Source organism: Lissotriton vulgaris, chromosome 1_1 (assembly GCF_964263255.1).
Source record: "Lissotriton vulgaris chromosome 1_1, aLisVul1.2, whole genome shotgun sequence".
Lineage (NCBI taxonomy): Eukaryota > Metazoa > Chordata > Amphibia > Caudata > Salamandridae > Lissotriton > Lissotriton vulgaris.
In genome coordinates, this window is record NC_141685.1 from 720,271,410 (window position 1) to 720,293,664 (window position 22,255).

General features: G+C 47.2%; 1 protein-coding gene across 1 annotated transcript in view; it reads left to right on the plus strand.

Moving 5' to 3' along the window:
- Positions 1-22,255, plus strand: part of LOC147747705 (complement factor H-like) — a 1,041,560-nt gene that overhangs the window by 998,886 nt on the left and 20,419 nt on the right. Inside the window, exon 24 of the mRNA XM_086954949.1 lies at positions 2,471-2,667. Within this exon, the coding sequence (XP_086811075.1) occupies positions 2,471-2,667 (197 nt within the window). The remainder of the gene's footprint in view (positions 1-2,470; positions 2,668-22,255) is intronic.

Consider the following 22,255-nt stretch of genomic DNA (forward strand, 5'->3'; position numbering starts at 1 on the left):
TTAAACTACAAAGAACCCGACACAATCCTCATCCTAGCTTGAGAAAAGGGCCAAATCAAAACCCTGGGCTGCAACATATCCTTCTATCCTGATTTCACCACAGGGGTGCGGGCTGCCTGCCGGGACGTCCTACCAGCTAAATGACTGCTACAACAGGCACGTGAGCAATACAGACCATTATACCTGGTGAAACTCAAGGTCACACGAGATGGCAAGGTACATTATTTCACGGATGCAAAACAAGCGCTCAAGTTTACCAAACAAAAGACCAAACCAGCCTGGCCTCCGACAAACTCGCCTCGCTCCTCAGTAGAGGCACAATTTAGTAACAATGACTAATTACCAGGTATTTCCCATTTCTTACTATGTTGTATGCATCCTGGTTCTTAATGGAGGTAGGCTTGTCTCCAAACAAGCTACGCTTATCTTGATGAATGATGCAACTCCAGGGCAATTGCACTGGTTCCTATTTAGCCATGCCTACTTGCATGTGTGTGTTTTCTTTAAAGTATTCGTTGTTGTCTGGGAGACCCTGACAGTTCTCAACACTCGTCCACCCAGCCTTATTGCCAGGTAGTCAGCTCAGAGTCTCCACTGCCAGGGTGTGTTTAGTCATTCATGGGGTTCAGGGGGAGGGAGGTAATCCAGTGAATTTAAAAAGTTGTTGGCCAGACACTACAATACATGACACTTTTATGTATTCGGCACTAGCTCAGTGCATCCACAAAGCATAGCGCAAGTCACCCAAAAAATGCCCATTTCTCCTCATGACAGTCCCAAATAAGATGTCCACGGTTAATCTAACTACATGGAACATCAATGATGGCAGGAAGATCCAACTAGTACATGCCTACAATACGAGGGTATCCTTAGCATTTGCGAGCCAATCCCCAGCTTAGCCAAAGACTGAGGAACTTTGTGTGTTAAGCAGTCCACAGGACATGGAATGTTTTTTCCTCAGAACAGAATTGCATTTTGTCTCTGATTGTCGTATTTTATTATTTGTGATTGAAGGTTAGGAGGGATGTAGTGAACCATCTGACCACTGCATTATTATGCTGCGAGATGCAACCTGTGGGCCAGGCTCGGCCCAGCAGTAATAAATAAAGGTGTGCGCACCGTTCGTGGTCAGTGCACATACCATGCCACTCGTGCTGTGTCATTATTGATGTGTGTGTTTGTATACTCTTGGTAGACCCACGACCAACCCCAACCAGCCAAGGGTGTCGCCCCTCTACAACTATGTCCTGGACAAGAAACTGATATCAAACTGCACAGATTCCTAATATCATAGTCTGGCAACTTCCAATCCAGCATCTCATTCTCCAGGCCCAAAAATGTCAAAATATCAAAACACTAGCTGGTCCCTGTCTGTTGGCCCTGATTTGAGGAACTCCAGATGATCTCATTGAGTCCTCATAAGCCAACAGATGTCAATCATGTCCCGGTTCACTCCCTTCAATACTCTAAACAAAAAGTCACTTAAAGTGGGGGTGCCCTACCTTCATGCCTTTAATTGGCAAATAATAGTCAAGTAAAATGAAATAAAATATACAGTAAACAGTATACTGAATACCACACCTGCTTGTATTTCCCAAACAAACAAATATAAATTGGATCAAATAATTGGAGGTAAATTCTGTACTATGGTATTTGCCAGGCCCAACATTGACACACATCATTGATAGGCATCGCTAGAGGAAATTCTTTAACAAGGTCCATTCAGACAGGGCGGCCGCTAATGGAAGCTTCCAAAGGATACTCTTGAAGCATGAGAACATTATATCAAGGATTGCAGCTGCTAATGTGTTTACGTTCACATCAACCATCCTTAACCCCTTAGCTGCGGCGGCTATTCGGCCGCAGCGCTAAGGGTGAGGTGGGGCCGTGCGGCGCTCCCATACTCATGACGGAACCGCTCCGTCACGGCCCTCGGGTGGGCTGTGCTTGTGACAGAACGTTTCCGTCATGGCCCCGCCCGCTCTTTAGAACGTCAGCCCAGGCGCGGAATTCGCGCCACGCAGGCGCAGCGAGCGGGCTGTGACGGAACCGTTCCGTCACTAGCACAGCCCACCCGAGGCTTGTGACGGAACGGTTCCGTCACGAGCACGCAAAGGGTTAAGTAGATTCTTTTAACACATACAAAATTCACTGAAAGATGGCTGCCACGTGTGCATGTATATGTACGTAGTCCATCTGTAGGTTAAAAAAAACACGCATTGGCACAGACAATAGGTTTCACTGGAGGGACCAAAAGGCTTTGCAGAAGTTGTTAAAATCAGCAAACTTGAACTTTGCACTCAAATGCTACATTTTATTTTTTATCAAAGGCCATTTTCAACTACCACTTCTTGAGGGTCAACTTTAATGGGAAGCAAGCAGTCCTAAAAATAAAAGCTTGAAATGTATTATGTGTTTGTATATGATTATTTTGTGATATTTTATCAAAGATGGTTCCTCAATTTTTCAGGATCATGCCTATTGAAACTCGAAGAAATTGAACAAAACAACATAAAGCTACTTCCAGCCTTTATAAACCTACTGTATGCAACTGACGATCAAACTATTGAATTTACTTGTAAAGAAGGATACATAAAGCACACAAGCTCAAGTGACATGTCTCAAGTATGTGAAGCCGGAATCATTGCATACCCCACCTGTATCAAGGTAAGTACAGGTTGTAAAAAAAAAAACACAAATGCCGATTGTTAAGCTCAACTTGGTGTAACAGAAAACAAAGTAACGACATGGTAATAATAAGAGATCATTTAATGAGTGGAGTTTTATAAAAATGCTAACGTCATATGAACAGAATGCTTCTATTGTCTGAATGGCTTCTTCCATGTTGGAAGTATAAATTGCAGCATCTTTTGAATAAGAAGTAGGGTTGACTTGACAAACTACAGGGCAAATTAGGATGTTCGCCTGCCATCCCGATGCAAAAAGGACCGCCCGCCATAAGGCCGGGGGTCCCGTGGGGGACTTTAGGATGCGCCCGCCACAGTGGTGGGCGCATCCTGCATGTTTAGCATTGCGGCGGGCGGCGCTGAAAGCACCGCCCACCACCCGCCGCAATGCTAAAAATGCACATCATGCAGTTCAATGCACAATGTGCCAAGCACCACGCCGTGCCTGCCACGTTGTATGTTGAAATTCAGTGGGGTACCATAGGTACCCCCCACGTGCACCCCCACACCCTAGAATACCTGGGGGCCCGCAACGGACCCCGCAAGTGATTTCCGCCTGCTTTTCCGTTGTGGAAAGGCATGTCCCCGCCATTATGCTAAGATGGATGGCGGTGTCTCCCAGACACCGCCACCAAGTTAGCAGCTTTTCTGCCCGGTCGACTCTTCGACGGGGGCGGAAAACCGGCGGACGGTCTTTTCATCTGCCAGGCTCCCTCCACCATAGTAATGTGGCGGGGGAGAATTCAGCGCGAGCGGAGGTTTTCTGCGGGCGGATCGCCACCGCCATACGGGCGGTGGCGATCCTCCCGCAATCATAATGGGCCCCTAAGTATCTAATTGGTGTTATGGGCTGAGCTATTTTCCTCTCTAATGCAGGTCCTAATTTGAGCCGGTGGTTTCCGGTGCTCGTCTTGGCACTTAAACGTCAACACCCACATTTTCAATCAATCAATCAGTAAATTTATAGAGTGCACTACTCACCGGTAAGGGTCTCAAGGCGCTGTGTGGGGGGGGGGGGGTCGCTACTGCTCGAACAGCCAGGTCTTGAGTTGTTTCCTGAAGGCGGGATGGTCCCGGGTCAGCCGTAGGTGAGTGGGGAGGGAGTTCCATGTCTTCGCTGCCAGGTAGGAGAAGGATCTTCCTCCGATGGTGGATTTCCGAAAATGTGGGACTGAAGCGAGGGCGAGGCTGGCGGATCGGAGCTGGCGGGTGGGTGTGTAGAATGTGAGGCGGCTGTTGAGGTACTTCAGGCCCGCGTCGTGGAGAGCCTTGTGTGCATGGGTGAGGAGTCTGAACATGATCCTCTTGCTGACTGGGAGCCAGTGAAGGTCTTTTAGGTGGGCAGTGATGTGGCTGCGGCAAGGGATGTCCAGGATGAGTCGTGCTGAGGCTTTCTGGATGCGCTGAAGTCTTTTTTGGAGTTTTGCGTAGAGGGTGTTCCCGTAGTCCAGGCGGCTGGTGACGAGGGCCTGGGTGACCGTCTTCCTGGTTTTGGTGGGTATCCACCGGAAGATCTTTCGGAGCATGCGTAGGGTGTTGAAACAGGTTGATGAGACGGCATTGACTTGCTTGGTCATCGTGAGGGAGGAGTCCAGGATGAAGCCCAGGTAGCGTGCGTGGTCCGTAGGCTTGGGTGTGCTGCCCAGGGCAGTGGGCCACCAGAAGTCATCCCAGGCGGAGGGAGATGGTCCGAGGATGAGGACTTCCATCTTGTCTGAGTTCAGTGTCAGACGGCTGATCTTCATCCATTCTGCGACGTCTCTCATTCCTTCTTGGAGGTTGGCTCTGGCGGTGGCGGGGTCGTTGGTGAGAGAGAGGATGGTTGGGTGTCGTAGGCATAGGAGATGATGTTGAGGTTGTGTTGGGGGGCGATAGCTGCGAGGGGTCTCATGTAGATGGTGAAGAGGGTGGGGCTGAGAGAGGATCCTTGCGGGACAACGCAGATGACTTCAGTGGCTGCGGATCGGAATGGGGGAAGGCGGACTCTCTGGGTTCTTCCGGCGAGGAACGAGATGATCCACTCCAGTGCCGCTCCTTGGATTCCGGTGTTGCTGAGGCGTTGTATCAGGGTGCTGTGGCATACGGTGTCAAAGGCTGCTGAGAGGTCAAGTAGGATGAGGGCAGCCATTTCCCCGTTGTCGAGCAGGGTCCTGATTCCGTCAGTGGCTGCGATGAGGGCGGTCTCGGTTCTGTGGTTTGCTGGGAAACCGGACTGTGATGGGTCGAGGGATCCGTTGGTCTCGAGGAAGGAGGAGAGTTGTCTGTTGACGGTCTTCTCGATGACTTTGGCTGGAAAGGGGAGGAGCGAGATGGGGCAGATGTTCTTCAGGTCTGTGGGGTCTGCAGTGGGTTTCTTGAGAAGGGCGCTCAGCTCGGCATGTGTCCAGATCTCCGGGAAGGTGGCGGATGCAAAGGAGCTGTTGATGGTGTTCCGGAGCTGGGGTGGGATGATGGAGTCGGCTTTGTTGAAGATGTGGTGTGGGCAGGGGTCAGTCGGGGAGCTGGAGTGGATGGTGTTCATCATGTGGGTGGTGTCTTCGGTGCTGACAGGGGTCCAGGTGCAGAGGGTGGTGGTGGGGGGCGCTGGTTCGGTGGATGGGTACGTGGTCGGTGTGCCAAAGCTGTTGTGTATGTCGGCGATCTTGCTGTGAAAGAACGAGGCGACTGAGTCGCAGAGGTCTTGCGAGGGTGTGATGTCATTGTTGCAGACGCTGGGGTTAGAGAGCTCTTTGATGATGCTGAAGAGTTCCTTGCTGTTGTGGGTGTTGTTGTCCAGTCGTTCTCTGAATGTTGTCTTCTTGGTGATGCGGATCAGCTGGTAGTGTTTGTGGGTGGCAATCTTGAGGGCTGTCATGTTCTCTGCTGTCTGGTCGTGGCACCAGGCTTTCTCGAGGGTACTGCAGGTTTTCTTGGAATTTTTGAGGTCGTTGGTAAACCACGAGGCTTTCCTGCTGCCGGGTCTGCTGGGTGGATTCTTCAGTGGTGCGAGTTTGTTGGCACATTTGGTGAGCCACTGTGGGAAGTTGCGGTCTGCTTCGTCGGGGTCCGTCGTGTTGGTGGGCAGGTTCTGGCTGAGGGAGGTGGTGAGCTGGTTGGCGGTGATCTTGCTCCATCTTCTGCGGGGAACCTGTAGCGGGTGGTAGTGGGTCGTGGATCTCCTAAAGTTGAAGTGGACTCAGCTTGATCTGTCCAGTGTAGTCCGGTGGAGTGGCTGAAGGAGATGTGCTTGCTGGAGGAGAAGACGGGGTCAAGCGTTTGTCCGGCGTAGTGGGTGGGGGTGTTCAACAGTTGCTTGAGTCCGAGGTTGGCGAGGTTGGCCAGAAGGGCGGTGGTGTTGCAGTCCTTGTTGTTCTCCAGGTGGAAGTTGAGGTCCCCCAGGAGGATGTAGTCTGTGGAGGTGAGGGCGTGTGGACTGACGAAGTCTGCGATGGCTTAGCTGAATTGTGTGCATGGTCCCGGGGGTCTGTAGATGAGGGTGCCTCTGAGGGTGGTCTTGGGGTCAGTGTGGATCTGGAAGTGAAGGTTTTCGGCGGTGGTGAGGGTGTCGTCGGAGTTGGTCGTGACGCGGATGGTGTTTCTGTGGACGATGGCGATGCCTCCTCCGGTTTGGTTGATGCGGTTCCTCCGGGTGATCTTGTAGCTATCCGGTATGGCTACGGTGATGTCGGGGGCTGAGGAGGCGTTCATACAGGTTTCCGTGAGGAAGGCGACGTCTGGTGAGGTTGTGTCGAGGAGGTTCCAGAGTTCGACGGCGGGCCTGTGGACGGAGCGGGTGTTGAGCAGGATGCACTTGAGGTGGTTGTTGCTGGTGCTCGGCATGGTGGGTGCGGTGCAGGTTCGGAGGCAGGTGAATTGGCAGGCTTGGCAGGGGAAGGGTCCATGTGTGCGTTTCGAGGTGGCGTGGTAGCAAGCGGGGTTCCGGCCGGCGTCGAGTGCGTGGAGGGTGGTGGCGTCGTAGGTCCGTCGGCTGCGCTGGCATCGTCGAGGACCAGGGGTCCTGGCGCTGGGCGCGGTCCAGAAGCGGACGGGCGCAGACGGGCTTGCCTTTGGCGCGCCTTCGGCGCACAATCAGCGCGCCCGCTGCGAGCGGCCGCGCAGCGGTCGCCATAAGAGGAGAGGAGGGGAGGAGCGGTCAGCTGGGAGGCAGGAGGAAAGACGGGAGCGAGAGAAGGCAGTCACTCAGTCAATTGTCACACTAACATACAGGGTACAGAATGAAAGGGGGGGCAGGCACACTCATGCAGTCAAAATGGGTTAAGAACAAGAAGGGGGCGGGCAGGCACACACGGGGCACAGAGCCCGGTCGGCGAGCGCGCAATCGGGAGACGCGCTGAACTGGCGGGACACAGCAAACAGGCAGGCGGAGCTGCAGCGGTGGAGAAGTGACCTATCCGAGGGTCAAGGGTCACTGTCTCTGCCGCCCAGCGGTCGCCTTAAGAGAGGAGGAGGGGAGGATGGGTCAGCTTGGAGGCGGGAGGGTATGAGCCAATGGGAGCGGTGTCGCAAGGGAGGAAGTGGTGGGAAAGATGGGAGCGAGAGAGGGCAGTCACTTAGTCAATTGTCACACGAATATACAGGGTACAGAATGAAAGGGGGGGCAGACACACTCACGCAGTCAAAATGGGTTAAGAACGAGAAGGGGGCGGGCAGGCACACACAGGGCACAGAGCCCGGTCGGCGAGCGCGCAATCGGGAGACGCGCTGAACTGGCGGGACACAGCAAACAGGCAGGCGGAGCTGCAGCGGTGGAGAAGTGACCTACCCGAGGGTCAAGGGTCACTGTCTCTGCCGCCCAGCGGTCGCCTTAAGAAGGGAGGAGAGGAGGAGGGGTCAGCTGGGAGGCGGGAGGGTATGAGCCAATGGGAGCGGGGCCGCACGAGAGGAAGTGGTGGGAAAGACGGGAGCGAGAGAAGGCAGTCACTTAGTCAATTGTCACACGAACATACAGGGTACAGAATGAAAGGGGGGCAGACACACTCACGCAGTCAAAATGGGTTAAGAACGAGAAGGGGGCGGGCAGGCCCACACGGGGCACAGAGCCCGGTCGGCGAGCGCGTAATCGGGAGACGCGCTGAGCTGGCGGGACACAGCAAACAGGCAGGCGGAGCTGCAGCGGTGGAGAAGTGACCTACCCGAGGGTCAAGGGTTAAGACAGTTTGCCACATGGTTGCACTGTTTGTAACATTTAGAGATGTTTGTTAATTCAATATATATTTAAAATGACTAATTCCTGCTGCCCAACTAATTCTTGTTGCGTTGAGGGCCTGGAATAGTCTGAAATGTCACACTTGTAGAAGTGTGAGGATTAGTAGCTTTGTTGATAATTTCATTGGCAGCTCTGGCAGGGTCAGTGGTTGGTACAAGCAGCAGTTGCCTCCTAACGAGGGCCCTGGCACTTATTTGCTTACAAATTAAGCACTGCATTAATTAATCCATTCAGATCAAATTAAATATAGGAGACAATGGCCATCTCTGATATGTTGGTCACTGTATTTGTATATTCAATATTAATCTCCCATTGAAAATGGTAGGTCTTATATCTGAGTAGACTGTTTCACTCCAGATTACAAAAACTGGTCCAATGTTCATCCTGTAAATCACCTCCCACTATAACAAAAATGACATTCAATGGGACAATTTTTGGCACCTATTTTTGTCTTTCCCTACTACAAATCCATGTTCCTTTAGCCAGACTTTCTAGTCTCCTATTTAGAATTCTTGATAACGTTTTAAATTCAGAATTTAATAATGATAGCGATAGATGAGAAAGGAAGTCTGTCACATCTTTATCTTTAATCAGAAAGATAGAGGTTGTGGCTTCCCTCCTTAATTCTTGGTGGCTGTCCTATATTCAGAAGATTTTGTCTTGGTTTTGGGCCCTGGCTAAATTGTATTTTAACTAGAGTCACATTGCATGATTTCCAACATGTTATTTTACAATTGTTGCATGAGATGCCCGAGATTCCGTCAAGAAGATGTAACATTCTTAACACATTCGTGATATAGCACAATCATTTTGGTGTCTCCCCTGGCCATAAAGCGGGAAGGATGACATATTTCATGCTAAAAAACTATGCAAAAGAGCCAGATTGGAATTTTGCATAATAATGCATAATTCTTTGTGGAATTTCTTGACATTTCAGCAAAGGAAATTACACAAAATTCATCCAGGCCTAATTTGCTTAATAAAAAATTATGTATTTCTTGTGCAAGAATTGTGTAAAGTTCAGCCAGGATGCAATGCATACCCTAGGCCTTGCCAGGAGTCTAGTCTTCTTTAGAATATTTTGCCCTCTCTAATCTAATATCAGCTATTACCAATTTAGAGTGTGCTGCAGTTAACTGTGCTATACAGCATGTATCTAGCTAGCTATTGGTAGAACCCCTTTCAGAGGGCCACAAGACATTCAGGGGCTACTGGCCCAAGTCTGTGGGTTTAGGTCTTTTACTCCCAATGACCCAGGGCGTGGCCTACTATGGATTCTGAGCAACTGAGCCAACTACCCCCTTCTGCACTTGAATCTCAGTAGTAAGCGTGGTCAAGAGGTCGAAGGCTTCTAAGGGTGGGAAGGGAGTAGTGGACACAGATTAGTGAACATGGGCTCAGAGCTCAAAAGGAGTGCAGCAGTGTCAGAGCTCTATGGGCCTTACCTTATGCTAGTGGAGCATGCCTGCAGAGACAATATGAACAAACTCCACCCTTACCTCCCTCTGTTAATAACAACCATGAAGACCAGGGAGAAGGTTGGGGTCCGGGAGAGGGAATCCTAGATGGTGTAGTACGTATTCTTATGTAAAACAAGAAGGACAGAGATTAGAACCTACTCTGGTTGAGGCAACAAAGTGCACCCCTTCCCAACCCTGGGTAATGGATATATACCTGGGTATGAACAATCCACTGTCATCAAGAGGATGGTACCCAATGAACAATTATATATGAAGACACCAGGATCCCACCCAGGACACAGATCTATGGCGACAAAATATAGCATCAGAAAGCCTATTTCCTTAGTTCACGTACAGACACACATTCACACAGGAAAGAAAAGGAGGTACAGAGAAATATGTGTAATCACCTTGGAATGTGGTCCATGTCAACCGCCAGGTTGTCCTCAAGGATTATTCAGTAAATGCTTCACTAAAATGAGGATGTCATGGTAAGCACACCTACGCGCAGAACCAAGGTTAGGGATGTGGCATAATCAGCGCTGAAACTATATATATGAACAAGGTGGTCCATGCATGAAGAAACCAGATACAGAGAAATAAGATGCAGTGAAAAAGCTGCCAGAAGTACTTAATCCAAAATTAATGAATATGCAAGCGCTTTAGTGCGTGCATTACCATCAGCTCAAACAGCGCCCATGTGGTTCACCACCACACTAAGCGCTGCTTCTGCTACTGGCATTTGTTTTAACTGCCAAATGTAAGTGCTCCTGCGCTTGTGAAAACTAGTGCTCATAGCGCTCCAATACACATTGATAATTAGTCAGCATCCAGCAATTCTCGATAGTACTCTCGAAAAATAAACAGGCGATCCAGCGAGCCGCACAATACAATCCAAGGGATCAGAGTGTAATGCTCTGAAACGCACTGGTCTCGTCTGAACTTGTGAACATGGACTCAATATGAGGCAGCGCCAGGTTGAACGCTATGGGTTTAAATGCTCTCTTACTCAAATGTTCAACACAAGCTGAGGCTCCATCAAGTGGTTACGGCTGGAGAAATCTGGAATGCTGACTTCCATCCATGATATGCTACAGAGATCCGCAGCACCCATGACTAAAACGGGTTCAACGAAACAGCACATTTACTCATGTGTTTCCCGAATCCCAGGTAGGTTCCTGGCCCCTGAACCATGACAAGCAGGACTAAATAATTGTCTAGCCAAATACCAGTGGCGGCTCCTCTGCTAAGGCGGGGGAGCGTCGCCCCACTACTTTAAAGCAGTGACACTAAGGGAAAAATAAAATGATAATAACTCCAGGTTATTAACATTCTATTTTTTCCTTGTTTGCAGTCCCTAAAGTTTACATAAATGTTTGGCCAGACCTGTGGGGCTGGTCAAACATTCACGCGCACTTTGCATGTTCTCCATGTTGGCTGCATTACAGTTTGCATGGAGAACATGTCCAGCCTCCAACTCTCTTGCTGAGCGCTGATCCACGGCGCCCAGACCAATAACAATGCTGCATTGCTGCTTTGTGATTGGCTATCAGAAAGCTGGGAGCCGGGCACATCCTAATTTCTGTCCTGGAGGCGGGGAAGAGGACCGAGATAAGGCAGCAGTGGTGGCGAGTGGCAGTGGCGCGAGTGGCAGTGGCAGGCAGGTGCATTTGTAATTTTTTACTTCATTCCCTCCCCTCACCCCGCGACCATCTCCCATCACCTTCATATTCCAGCCGCCACTGCCAAATACTCACTTTTAGAACAAAAGGGAAGTATTTTATTTCTACCACCTAGTGCACAAAGGAAGAAAACGACATATACATACAATTACACAGTCTTAACCTTAGGTTAGCAATTGTGACTCACAAGTTCACTTCCATTTTGAATTAAATTCAATAGTGTTCCAGCACACATGCGCTCAATGATGCATCCAGATACCCCGGGGCTGTCAGGCCTGAATTTTATTTTTTATCTGCACTGGAAGGAGGAAAGCATTAAGAAGTCCTGGATTCCTGGAGCACCTCCTGTCGAAGTCAGGTCAGTTGGCCTCACATTTACACAGCACCTGCACTCAGCAGGTGCCGACTCCATCACTGTCGAGCTTCTGCAGTGATGTGAATTTTCCTGCAGGGTAAGTGTTCAGATGCTCCTGATGAGGGGATTGATTATGCCAATCCTGTTCTTGGTCCCACACTTGTGTGATGATGCTCCCATGGCATCCTCACTCGTCCAACGGAGTCGTACCAGTTGCAGTCCTTGTTGCTTCCGATGACCCACGGGTCACCATTGCTCTTTGTCCATGGTCTTAGGCACTATCAACACAGCACAGTTATTCATGGCAGCCCCTCCTGGTATACAGGGTTGTACAGTGCTATCACACAAGGCTTTGGCCCTTACCGCATGACAGCCTTTACCAAAGCTATCTTAAAGGTGGCCCTCTCCTGGCATATGGGGGTCACCGACTCAGTCCTATACTGATTGGGGCAGAAACTGTTTCTTCACATCTCACACAGAGAGTCCACTCAACAGGGCTTCCCACTTGACATTGCTCCCTCTAACGCTCGTCTCTTCCTCACAGGGCATACAGGCTCCAGGGCAGGTAGTCTTGGATTCCCTGGGTGATGTCTCCTCACCCAACAGGGAGACTAGCAGGCCCTGGCCCCCCAGTCTTGGTCACAGGTAGAAGTCTTGCTGAGCATTCACTCCTCACAAAGCCTGTGTGGCTTCTTGGGAGATAACAGTTTTGTGGCCCGAAACAGCTCTTCCTATGATCAATTTCCAGGCACCAAATGTGATTTTTGGTCTGAGTCTTTGAAGTACATGCTCCTCTGCACCCTTTCCTGTTTGAGAATCAGTCTTTTTGCAGCAGGGGTTGTTTTTGAAGCTGAAAGCCCCTCAACACAGCCCTAGGAGTGAAGGGAGTTCACACTTGGATGTCAACCACAGTGATATGTGCATCAAAAGGTTATCCCATGGCTCCCATTTCTACTCTTTATGTTCCTCTTGTCAGGCACATCTCCTTCCTGAGATGTGCAGAAGCTCCTTTCTTGTGACCTTCCACTGAATCAAAGAGCACTATTTAAAGTGCACAGGGGAGGCATGGTTTTCACCTTCCCAGGGTATATCCCACCCAAGATACAGGAATGCAGCAATCCCCAAAATCTGTCTGAGGAGATCTCTCTACTTCCACTCCATTATTCACCAAAAAGGCCTTGGTTTCCCAAAATGAAACCCAGCGCCATCTATGTATTGTAACTAGCACACATACACCCAGTGCATGTATACAGCATACACGCAATGTACATTCTGTATACTCATGTACTGTACCATTCAGAGGTGCACATACATACATTTGCATTCAACATGGGTGCTCTGCCCAGTGCCTGCTTGTCAAGGCCAGTGTGCCTTGTGAGGACAGAGCAAAGTCTAGTGGGGAGCCCTGTCAGGTGGACTCCCTGTGAGAGGTGTGAGGAAATGGACAATGCTCTGATCAGGTCTTTGACCCTTATTCAGGACTAAGTCATTGACCCCCATATGCCAGGAGAGGGCTGCTATGAGGATAACCAAGGTAAAGACTATCGAGCCATAAGGGCCAAAGCCTTGTGCAGTAGAGGTGGGGTGACCTGGTATGCAGGAGGGTTTGCTGTGATGAAAGACAGCTGTGTAGTAAGGGCCAATGTGTTGGGCAGTAGCGGTGCGGTGACCTTGTATGCCAAGAGGGTCCTCCATGGTAAAGACTGCTGTGGAGTAAGTGCCAAAGTCTTTACAGTAGCAGTGTGGCAACCCCTTTAACCAGGAAGGCTACCCTGAAAAAATGTGCCATATTTACTGGTCGTCTTGGATTCCCTGGGTGATGTCCCCTCACCGAGCAGGAAGACTAGCAGGCCTTGGACCCCAGTCCTAGTCACAGACAGATGTTTTGCAGAGCATCACCTCCTCACTGAGCCCATCTGGCTGCTTGGCAGATGATACTTTTTCAGGTCTCAAACTTCCCTTCTTACAGTCCATTTCCAGACTTCAAATTTGATTTTGGGTCTGAGTCTTCAAAGTTTTAAGTTGGTGTGCTGCTTCTTTTGAAGTGCATGCTCCTATTTTCCCTCTTCCTCTGAAAAATACAGTCTTTTATGGTAGAGATGTCTCTGAAGGTGATATACCCATATCAGAGGTCATGGGAATGACTAGAGTTCACACTTGGATGTCAGCCACAGTGATATGTGCATCAAAAGATTAGCCTAGGGCTCATAGCTCTACTCTTTGTGAATCTTTTGTCAGTCTCATCTCCATCCTAAGATGTAGCCAGGCCCCTTCCTTGTAACCTCTCTCTGATTTGAAGAACACCCTTTGAAGTGTACAAGGGAGGCCTGGTTCTCCTTTTCCCAGTGTAAGTCCCACCCAGTTTACAGGATTGCAGCAATCTACAAATCTGTCTGGGTTGCTCTCTATCTCCACTCCATGTTTCACCATGCAGACCTGGGACTCCCCAAATGGCCCTCTATTTATTGTACCATCCATAGGCACACACACACGCAGTGCACAGCATGCACACACTGCACAGTACTGTTTTCTCCTTGTACTGTACTATTCAAAGGCTCAAATAAATCCAGCACTTAAATTCGACATGCACACTCAGCCCAGTACTGTATTCTTTATGTACTGTACCACTCATAGGCAGACATATACCCAGCACATGCACCTATCCTGCATGCACTGCATCCTTCATATTGTGTACCACTCACAGATATACATACAGCCAACAATGCATTTATCCTGCATGCACTCTACTCTTCATGTATTTTTTCACTCACAAGTGCACATACACCTAGCACATGCACTTCTCCAGCACACACTGCAGAGCACTACATCCTTCAGGTACTTTACCACTCTTAGGCACATGCACTTGCAGTACATGCATACATCATGCTCACATGTGTCAGCACTTCATTGTCCCTACATGGCAATCTCCCCAGGCACACATACACCCAGCACAGATACACAACTTCTGAGCTGCAGAGCACTACACACCATTCTGATCTGGCCTAGGCTAAGTTAAGCACCCAGCCGCGGAACTTAAAAAGGTGAGTGAGCCTGTAGTCCTCACTCCAGTGACAAAGGTAAATAAGGATCTGTTCACTGCTACTGACTCTAGAGTGTACTTCCACCACTGCACGTGTGATACTTATCTCCTGGTGAAGGCAGTAGCCTTACTCCACTGTGAGTGTAGTGTTTTGGGTGCCGCTCATGACCACAATCCATGACACAGGCCATGGTGCACATGCATGGTCCATGATTGCCAATTACAACAACAATCATCATTAGGGATCAAGACATCATTATAGTTCGACATTCAGGGCAGGGTACAGTCCATTACCATGCAGAGGACATTTCTGTCTGAAAAGCTCTTAATATATTTTGTGAGACCTCTGATGTTTCCTTTTAGACTTGGGAGAGGAAGCAGTCGAACACCTCACTAATCTATTCCTGACACCATGGCTGTCTTTTGACTTTTCTATTAGCTCCAATATTTATCTGAGTATCTTGTTCTTTAAGCATATAAGTTACTCACTGATCTTTCACTATCCTCAAAATTAGGAATCTTCTGCTTCTATGCTGCTTGAGTTATAGATGCCAAATACAATTCTTAAACTTGGCGCCTTCCATAAAAAAACAATGAAGTAATGGATAAAATGCTTAATTTGTTCTCAGCCATTGGCAACCTCTCATTCCAGATCATCATGTTCCACCCACAGTGATATTCTAGGCAAAGATCCACCTCGTGCAACTCAATCTTTGTCCTGCCCTAATGGGTACAGTCCAGTCAAACTGTCAGACCAGGACCCCTCCAGTTGGGAACACAAGCATCCCAATACTGGTTTTAACCTACTTATGTCTCATGAGTGAGGTATAGCTTGAGTCTGTGGCACAGTGAATACAGTACTGGGCAAAACCGCTCCATGCTTACTGTGCCACTGGAACCAGAGTGCACACTATTGAAGAGTCCAACATATGCCAAAACCCGTCTTTGGTAGCCTTTGTTTTGGTTTAGAGAGGACCTAGGTTGGCGGTTTGGGTGTGGCTGGTCCTATTGGAGCAGGGCCAAGGCTCATTTTCATTTGGTTGGGTCAAATATGAAGTGACATACTGGGCAAATATAAATGATGGACTAGGAAATGTCTGTGGGTAATTACAAGTGGCTGTCAAGCATTCCCTCTATCTCTTATTTGTTACCTTCGTCCCTAATCAGGCACATCTGTTAATACAGTAAATTAGTGATGTACTTATTGTCTACTAATTGGCTGGCATTTTGTTGAAAGAAATTCACTTATGATAGATGTTGCAAAGTCATCCTGTGCCCTGGGCACCCCCAACTTTTTGCTGACTGATACTGGTGGTAACTGATTTTGACTGACTCTGGGCTCTGCCTAACCAGGCCCAGGGCCAGTGCTATGTTGAAAGAGACACATTAGAATACAGTTAAGACACCTATATAAACTAGGGTACACAATGGTATGGTAGGGTACCTCTGTGATTGGCATGACCTCTCCTACACGCCCCTAGTATATAATAGTGCAGGGGGATTGAAACTACCTAGAAGCCCCCAGTACCCTGGGGCATGGCAGTTTAGAGGCCAGCAGCCTTTTTCTGCACTTCCATGTGTGCACTGCTGAAGTCTGAGGTCAGTTTGAACACAGCGTAGGATGCCAGGACAGCTTTTAAAAGGTAAATTGTGCCCAAACTTGTCTTTGGTGTTTGGGGCACTTAACAATGGATAACCTACAATGTTTTGGCATATTAGTAACCCCCAGGGTACACCCTTATAAAATGAGTTATAAAATGAGTTTTTATATGCCTGGGTAAAGTGAAATGTCACATTTCACTCCCCACATTGTGGTACAGTGCTGCTCAAATTCGACTTTGATGCTAGGAGCACTGTAAATGGAGAATCTGCAATATTTCTACAGATTCAGAACCCCTAAAGTCTCCCCTAGTTGCACATGGGGTGGGGTTCCTGTAGATTTAAGGCAAGTACTTATAAAATATGTTTTTGTAAGTCCTGGTGCTGGAAAAATGGCCCAAGTCATTTTTCCCATTGCAAATCCCGTTCCATAGGGTAACATGGTAGAAAGTGATTGATTAATAACTATTGATGGGAGAGGGATAGAAATGCCATTCAAAGACTTTCCAGAATGGTATTAATAAATCCAACAATATCATATTATTTTATTTTTCCTACAGTGCACATGCAGGAAGTTATAGGACTTTCTTGTTTGTAGGTTCAAATTCAGCCTTCCAGTGGTCTGCCTTGATTGGTCAGAATTAAGTGGATTAGCCAGGATGCCTTGAAGAGGTGATAAAGAGCCCCTGGGATTAACAAGCTCTGCTGGCATTGCAGTGTGCTGTTCCATAGGAATGTCAGGCCAGGGGGAGTGGTCGTAAACCATGCTCTTCAAAGGGGAGAGCAGAGACCATTGTCAGTTACAGCTCTGAAACTTCCCATTTTAGGCAGATGGTAGGATTAATGAAGGTATGAGCAGATGCAGGGGGGGAGGGTCTACGTAAATTAGCCATCCTAGCGGTGTGCTTAGCCAGCTCTTACCTCATTGCTGGAAAGTCAGCTATTATGGATTTGGAAGATTTGATGCACTCTGGGCCAAACAATGCCACACTCTACAGGATGTGGTAATAACTTTGAGGAGTTACCCTGCTCCCATTGGTCAGAACTGACCTCCTGAATGACCCAGAGAACTTGGAATAAGTATCTCTGAGGGGCAGAGCCCTCCAGATCTGCTGCTTGAAACTGAAGAGAATCAGAAGGGTCTGTCTGCGCTGAAGATTTTGAAGTGCATTTCCAAAGGCCAGGACTCTGAGTTTGCACCTTTTGCACCATTGGAAACTACAGCCCTGTGGAACAAACCTGCTTCAAAAGGACTAAAGAGTGGACTCCCTGCAAGCTACAAGTTAACAGAGCTCACCTGGACACCCCCGAAAAGAATTCCCAGCCTGGAGTACCAGTGAATTTGTAAGGATTTTGTTCAAGTGGATTGCGGAATTGAAAATTCACACTTTCAAGGACCCTCGTGGAGATTCCAGAACCTTGGATTGTGTGGTGGATACTTTGGTACCCGCAAGCAGAACTTCAGGAAGGAATTTGAACTGGAGTCCGACTGCTGGAGAAAACGGCACAACACAGTGTTGCGATTCTCCAGAACAATTTCTAAAGGTGTGTCCCTGTCAGAGAAAACGAAAATGACTAAAAAGGGCTCTGTTGGTTTCTAAGCACTAGAAAGTGACTAATCTTTAAACAATCATATCTCTGGTTCCCTACAGTAGATTATTTTCATTTTGGTGTCATTCAATAGATAATAATATTACCTATTTATATAAATTGGAGTTGAATTTCTATTTTGTGTTGTGTCTTAATTATTTACTGAATTGGTGTTTTTAAATGCTTTCCATAATTGTCTTTTTTACTTTAGTCTGTCTGCTCGCAGCCAAACTACCAAGGGTTGAGCACAGGAATCATTTTCCAAGACCTATGCTGAGTCCTACCATGTGTTAGTGGCATTATTTCCAGTGGCAGACCTACATGTGCCCCTACCAATAACGCACTTTCCAACAATAGATATAAAATATTACATTTTTCAGTCTTTCCCTGCTAAGTCCACACAAGATGCCTCTTACCAAGCCCATAATGCATGCTTCCAGCTAAACCCATATTATTGCACAAGACTTTGAGCCTTTGTTTATTATTATGAATTTTTTGACTGTGCTATTATGAAAGATTATATTAATAATCTCCCATCAACACGCAGAAGCCCATCTGAGGTTGGTTCTGTTCAGTGGTTACCTCTATCTCCACATGAGACAGGTGCAGAAGAATTTTCATTAGCTAGTTTATTTTCATTCTGACAGGCTCCTGCAGTGTGACATCAGCAAACATATACTTAAAATAGTCCATCATACCTCATTAACTATTGTTTGTTCAATCTCGCACGTGGAAAGACGGATCTGAAAAGTATCGTCCCTCTACAGTAACTGGATTTAATACTGCCGGTGTCCAATGTAGATGGTTTCATAATTTGAAGCCATGCAAGTTAGTGATCGTAAGAAATTGGTTTATTGGTTGAGGGGGTTGGAAGCCCCACTAAGGCAACAACCACAATCATTGTCAGGGTGAACTCCAAAAGTCACTAAATTAATCTCTACTTAACCCTCTAGTAGCTTGGCACCAAGCAGACAGGCTAAACTTAGAGGCAATATGTTAAGCATTTATGCAGCACACAAACAGTAATAAAGTAACAACACAACAGAAGAAAAATACCAAACCAATTTAAGAATATAGTGTAATCATTAATAAATAAAATGATACCAAAACGACAAACCTTCAATCAGTAGAACCGGAGATATTGAATTTGAAAGTTTGAAGTTAAAATAGCACCAAGAAGCAGAAAGTGCCACCTGCCGTTATCTGGTCACACTGACAGGGCCGGCTGTAGGGCAGTGTGATCGATCGTTGCAATCGCACTGGGCGCCGACTTGGGGTGGGGGCGTCATTTTTGCAAGTATCTTATCATTTTAGAAGCACCTGCTGCAGCCTTCCTGGCCTCGATCAATTTTCATGCATCAATTAAAATGTTAAGATAATTCCTGTGATTAACCATGAGCGGAGATTTGTCTAGTGGAAGTTTTGACTCCTCCTTAGGTAGTGCAGTGGGTTAAAATGCCTACTGCTAAGAATGTGTACCATGCAGATAACAAAGTGCATATCATGTAAATAGGTAAGTAAATTACTGCTTTTGGAAGAGAGCTTATTTTGTTACTTGTGGTTTATAAGTCAAAATCCTAATATAGAACATTGAGCTATGAAGTGTCATCAAAGAGCTGCATGCAAACTGCAAGGTATATTTTAGAGCTGTATGTTTTTTTGCCCAGTCTTTCATCATCCTAATCTTGTGAAAAATGTTCATTTGGGTAGAAATAATTCTTATTATGAAAGAGAACTCCTAACAATGATGTTACATTTTAAATTCTGAATTTGTGCTTTTCCAGAATAAGGACTCTTAAACTGTATTGCCTGCCAGTTTCTGTGACATCTCACTCTTACACTACACCTTGTAGTCCTCTCTGATGTAACATTTCCCATACACTGATTTACACACGCATGATTGATTGTCTCTGTGTAATGTGTGTGTGATGTAATGTGCTCCTACACCTCACACTGGTATGAGTGGTGCTATAAAACTAATTGAATCTGAGAGAAAATGTTTATGGAGATTTGAGGGGCAATTTTATAGGGTGCTAGTGAGGGAATCCGTGGCTGAGGTGGTCATTGGTGGGGCGCCAACAGACATTGTCTCAGAGGGCGCCACCAGTGCTAAAGCCGGCCCTACACACTATACCGGGACAAAGTCACGAATTCAGGCTGACCATGGTGGAGCATGGGCAGGGTACAGAAATGAGTCTGGACCACTGGGAGTTGCACCTTAGTTTCCTTGATGTTGACATGTGAGGTCCTGTGTTGGTCTAAGCTGCTCTGAGTTGGTTTGGTTGAAGCCGCCAATCGGAAACTGCAAGTAGCTGCAATGCCCGATCCTGCTTCAAACTGTGCTGCCTCCAATGAAGCTGCTTATCAGGAGCTGCGAGGTGCTGGGATGCACGGTCCTCAGTCAGGTTGTGACATGCTGCATCCATTCCAATGACCCACTGACCAGGAGCTGAAAGGTGCTGTGATGCGCAGTCCTGTGTCAGGTTGCATCGCACTGCGTCAATTCCATTGAAACCTTCAGTTGCACCAGGAGGGGTACACTCACACTCCAGGCAATGTCCAAGACCTGGATCCTCTTGGGGATCAGGATTCACTCCAGCAAAGACCATCAGCAGGGCTCAGACAGGTCCAGTTGCAGGTCAAGGCAGGTCCAGATTCAGCAGGTCCTCTAGGTAGATGCAGGGAAGCCTCTGAAGCTTCTTGTGGCCCTGAACCTCACTCAGACGGTCCACCAACTGACCCTTGGAGTCACTCTGGGTAGCCTGGGATGAAGTCAAGCAGATTCTTCAACATCAAGGCAGCCCTTCAAGCAGCAGGGCAGTTCTCCTTCTGTAACTTCCATAGTCCCAGGAGTGTTCTGATGAGTGGCTGTAAAGGTCCAATCTTGATGTATTGTGTCCTGTCCTACCCTCACATCAGGTTCTGGAAAGTTTTTCCCCATTCCCTGTCAAGGCTCCAAACTGTATTAGAGTAACAAAAGGCAGAGCAAGCCTGGTGTCGAGTTCATTGCGGTAGGGTGGTATGGCCGGGTTGGAGGGGGGGGGGGATTTGACAGATAACCACAAGGGAAAATTAAATAAATAATTAATATTCCTTTGTGATCGTCTGTCGAAATACTCCCCATCCGGCCACACCGCCCCCACCACTCTACCTGCAAGAGCCGCAGCTAACTAAAATTCAACTTTACCTTTAAGAAGGATTTTAAGTGATAATTTATTTGAGTGTAAACAGCATAAATATATATCTACTACCCATCTAAAGTTAGCACTTATTAAATGTAATATGGTAACTCAGTGTTCGGCACTGGGACATAGGCCTACAAGGAAAATTAGTTTGAGTCTTTTGCTACCAGGATATGTCATTTTTTATACTGTGCACCCTGCACTTATGAGCTTTCAGTGCCTGCGTTAGGGGTTACTTATAAGTATTGACAAACATTGGTAAAGCCAATAGTTCTTAGTTATACTAGAGCTACTGGCTTTGTCAATGCTAATGTCTTTTAGTTAAGAGCACACAATTTAGGTGTATAAGTACGTTTTTGGTATGCTTGAAAAGTGACTCTTCCATATAAAACCTGTCTGGTAGGTGAGACCTGTAAAGGATATTGCCACACCCATTGAAAACAAGCAATACAATAGGGGTGAAGAAGTGGGTCAAGCAACACAACAGCGGTGAGTCAAGCTACACAACACAGTATAGGGTGCAGGGCAGTCGGGGAGAAGAACATCAAGTAAAATAATGGTGGGGACAAGACAAGCAACACTACTTGGGAGGGGGTGGAGGGCACTTGAGATCTTAAAGCCTCTGACCAGTTGAGCCCAAAATATAATTGCTTTATAAATCATACAACACACGTCATAAAATATAAAACGTTTTTGCAAACTTCAAAAAAAGTCTTTGTGTTTACCATGTTTAACGTATGATTTACATGCCTAGACATGTGCCGATTTTACAGGAATTAAAAAAAAAACTAGCAGGCATGAAATAATGCAGAGACTAAATTTAGACTAAATTTAGATACTATGATAATATAGGGTCACGGGAAGTTTAAATGCTTTGCACATTAATACTACCATTGCTAAAAGTCATTGTAATTTATATGGAGTTTGGGAATTAAAAAAGAGGCATTTCTCTCTAAGCTTGCCACTGAGTTACTCTAAACACTTCTAAAGGGCTTGATTTAGATCTTGGTGGATGGGTTACTCTGTCACAAACGTGATAGATATTCCATCCGCTGAAATATAATTGCATAGGAGATAATGGGATTTAAAGTTCGGCGGACTGGATATCCGTCAACGTTGTGACAGAGTACCTCGTCCACCAAGATATAAATAAGGTCTTAAGAGCAAACAGCTCAGCTCCACACAGGAATAGTGGCCTGTCTTCACCAATCAGCATGCAGAGGAGATCTATGGTCTCTCATTTTGCCCAAGAACATTCATTGTGCAGTCAGCCTAGCATTGTCACCTCAGTCATCCAATAGGCAACAAATACAGACAATCAAACGAAAACTGCAGTTTGTAAATAGTTCAAACTAGGTAACAAAGCTTTGAGGAAAAATGTTTGGTTTTCAAAATGAAGCTTGGAACGCAGCTCTGATGACTGATTTGTATGTAGTACAGTGACACCAATGTCC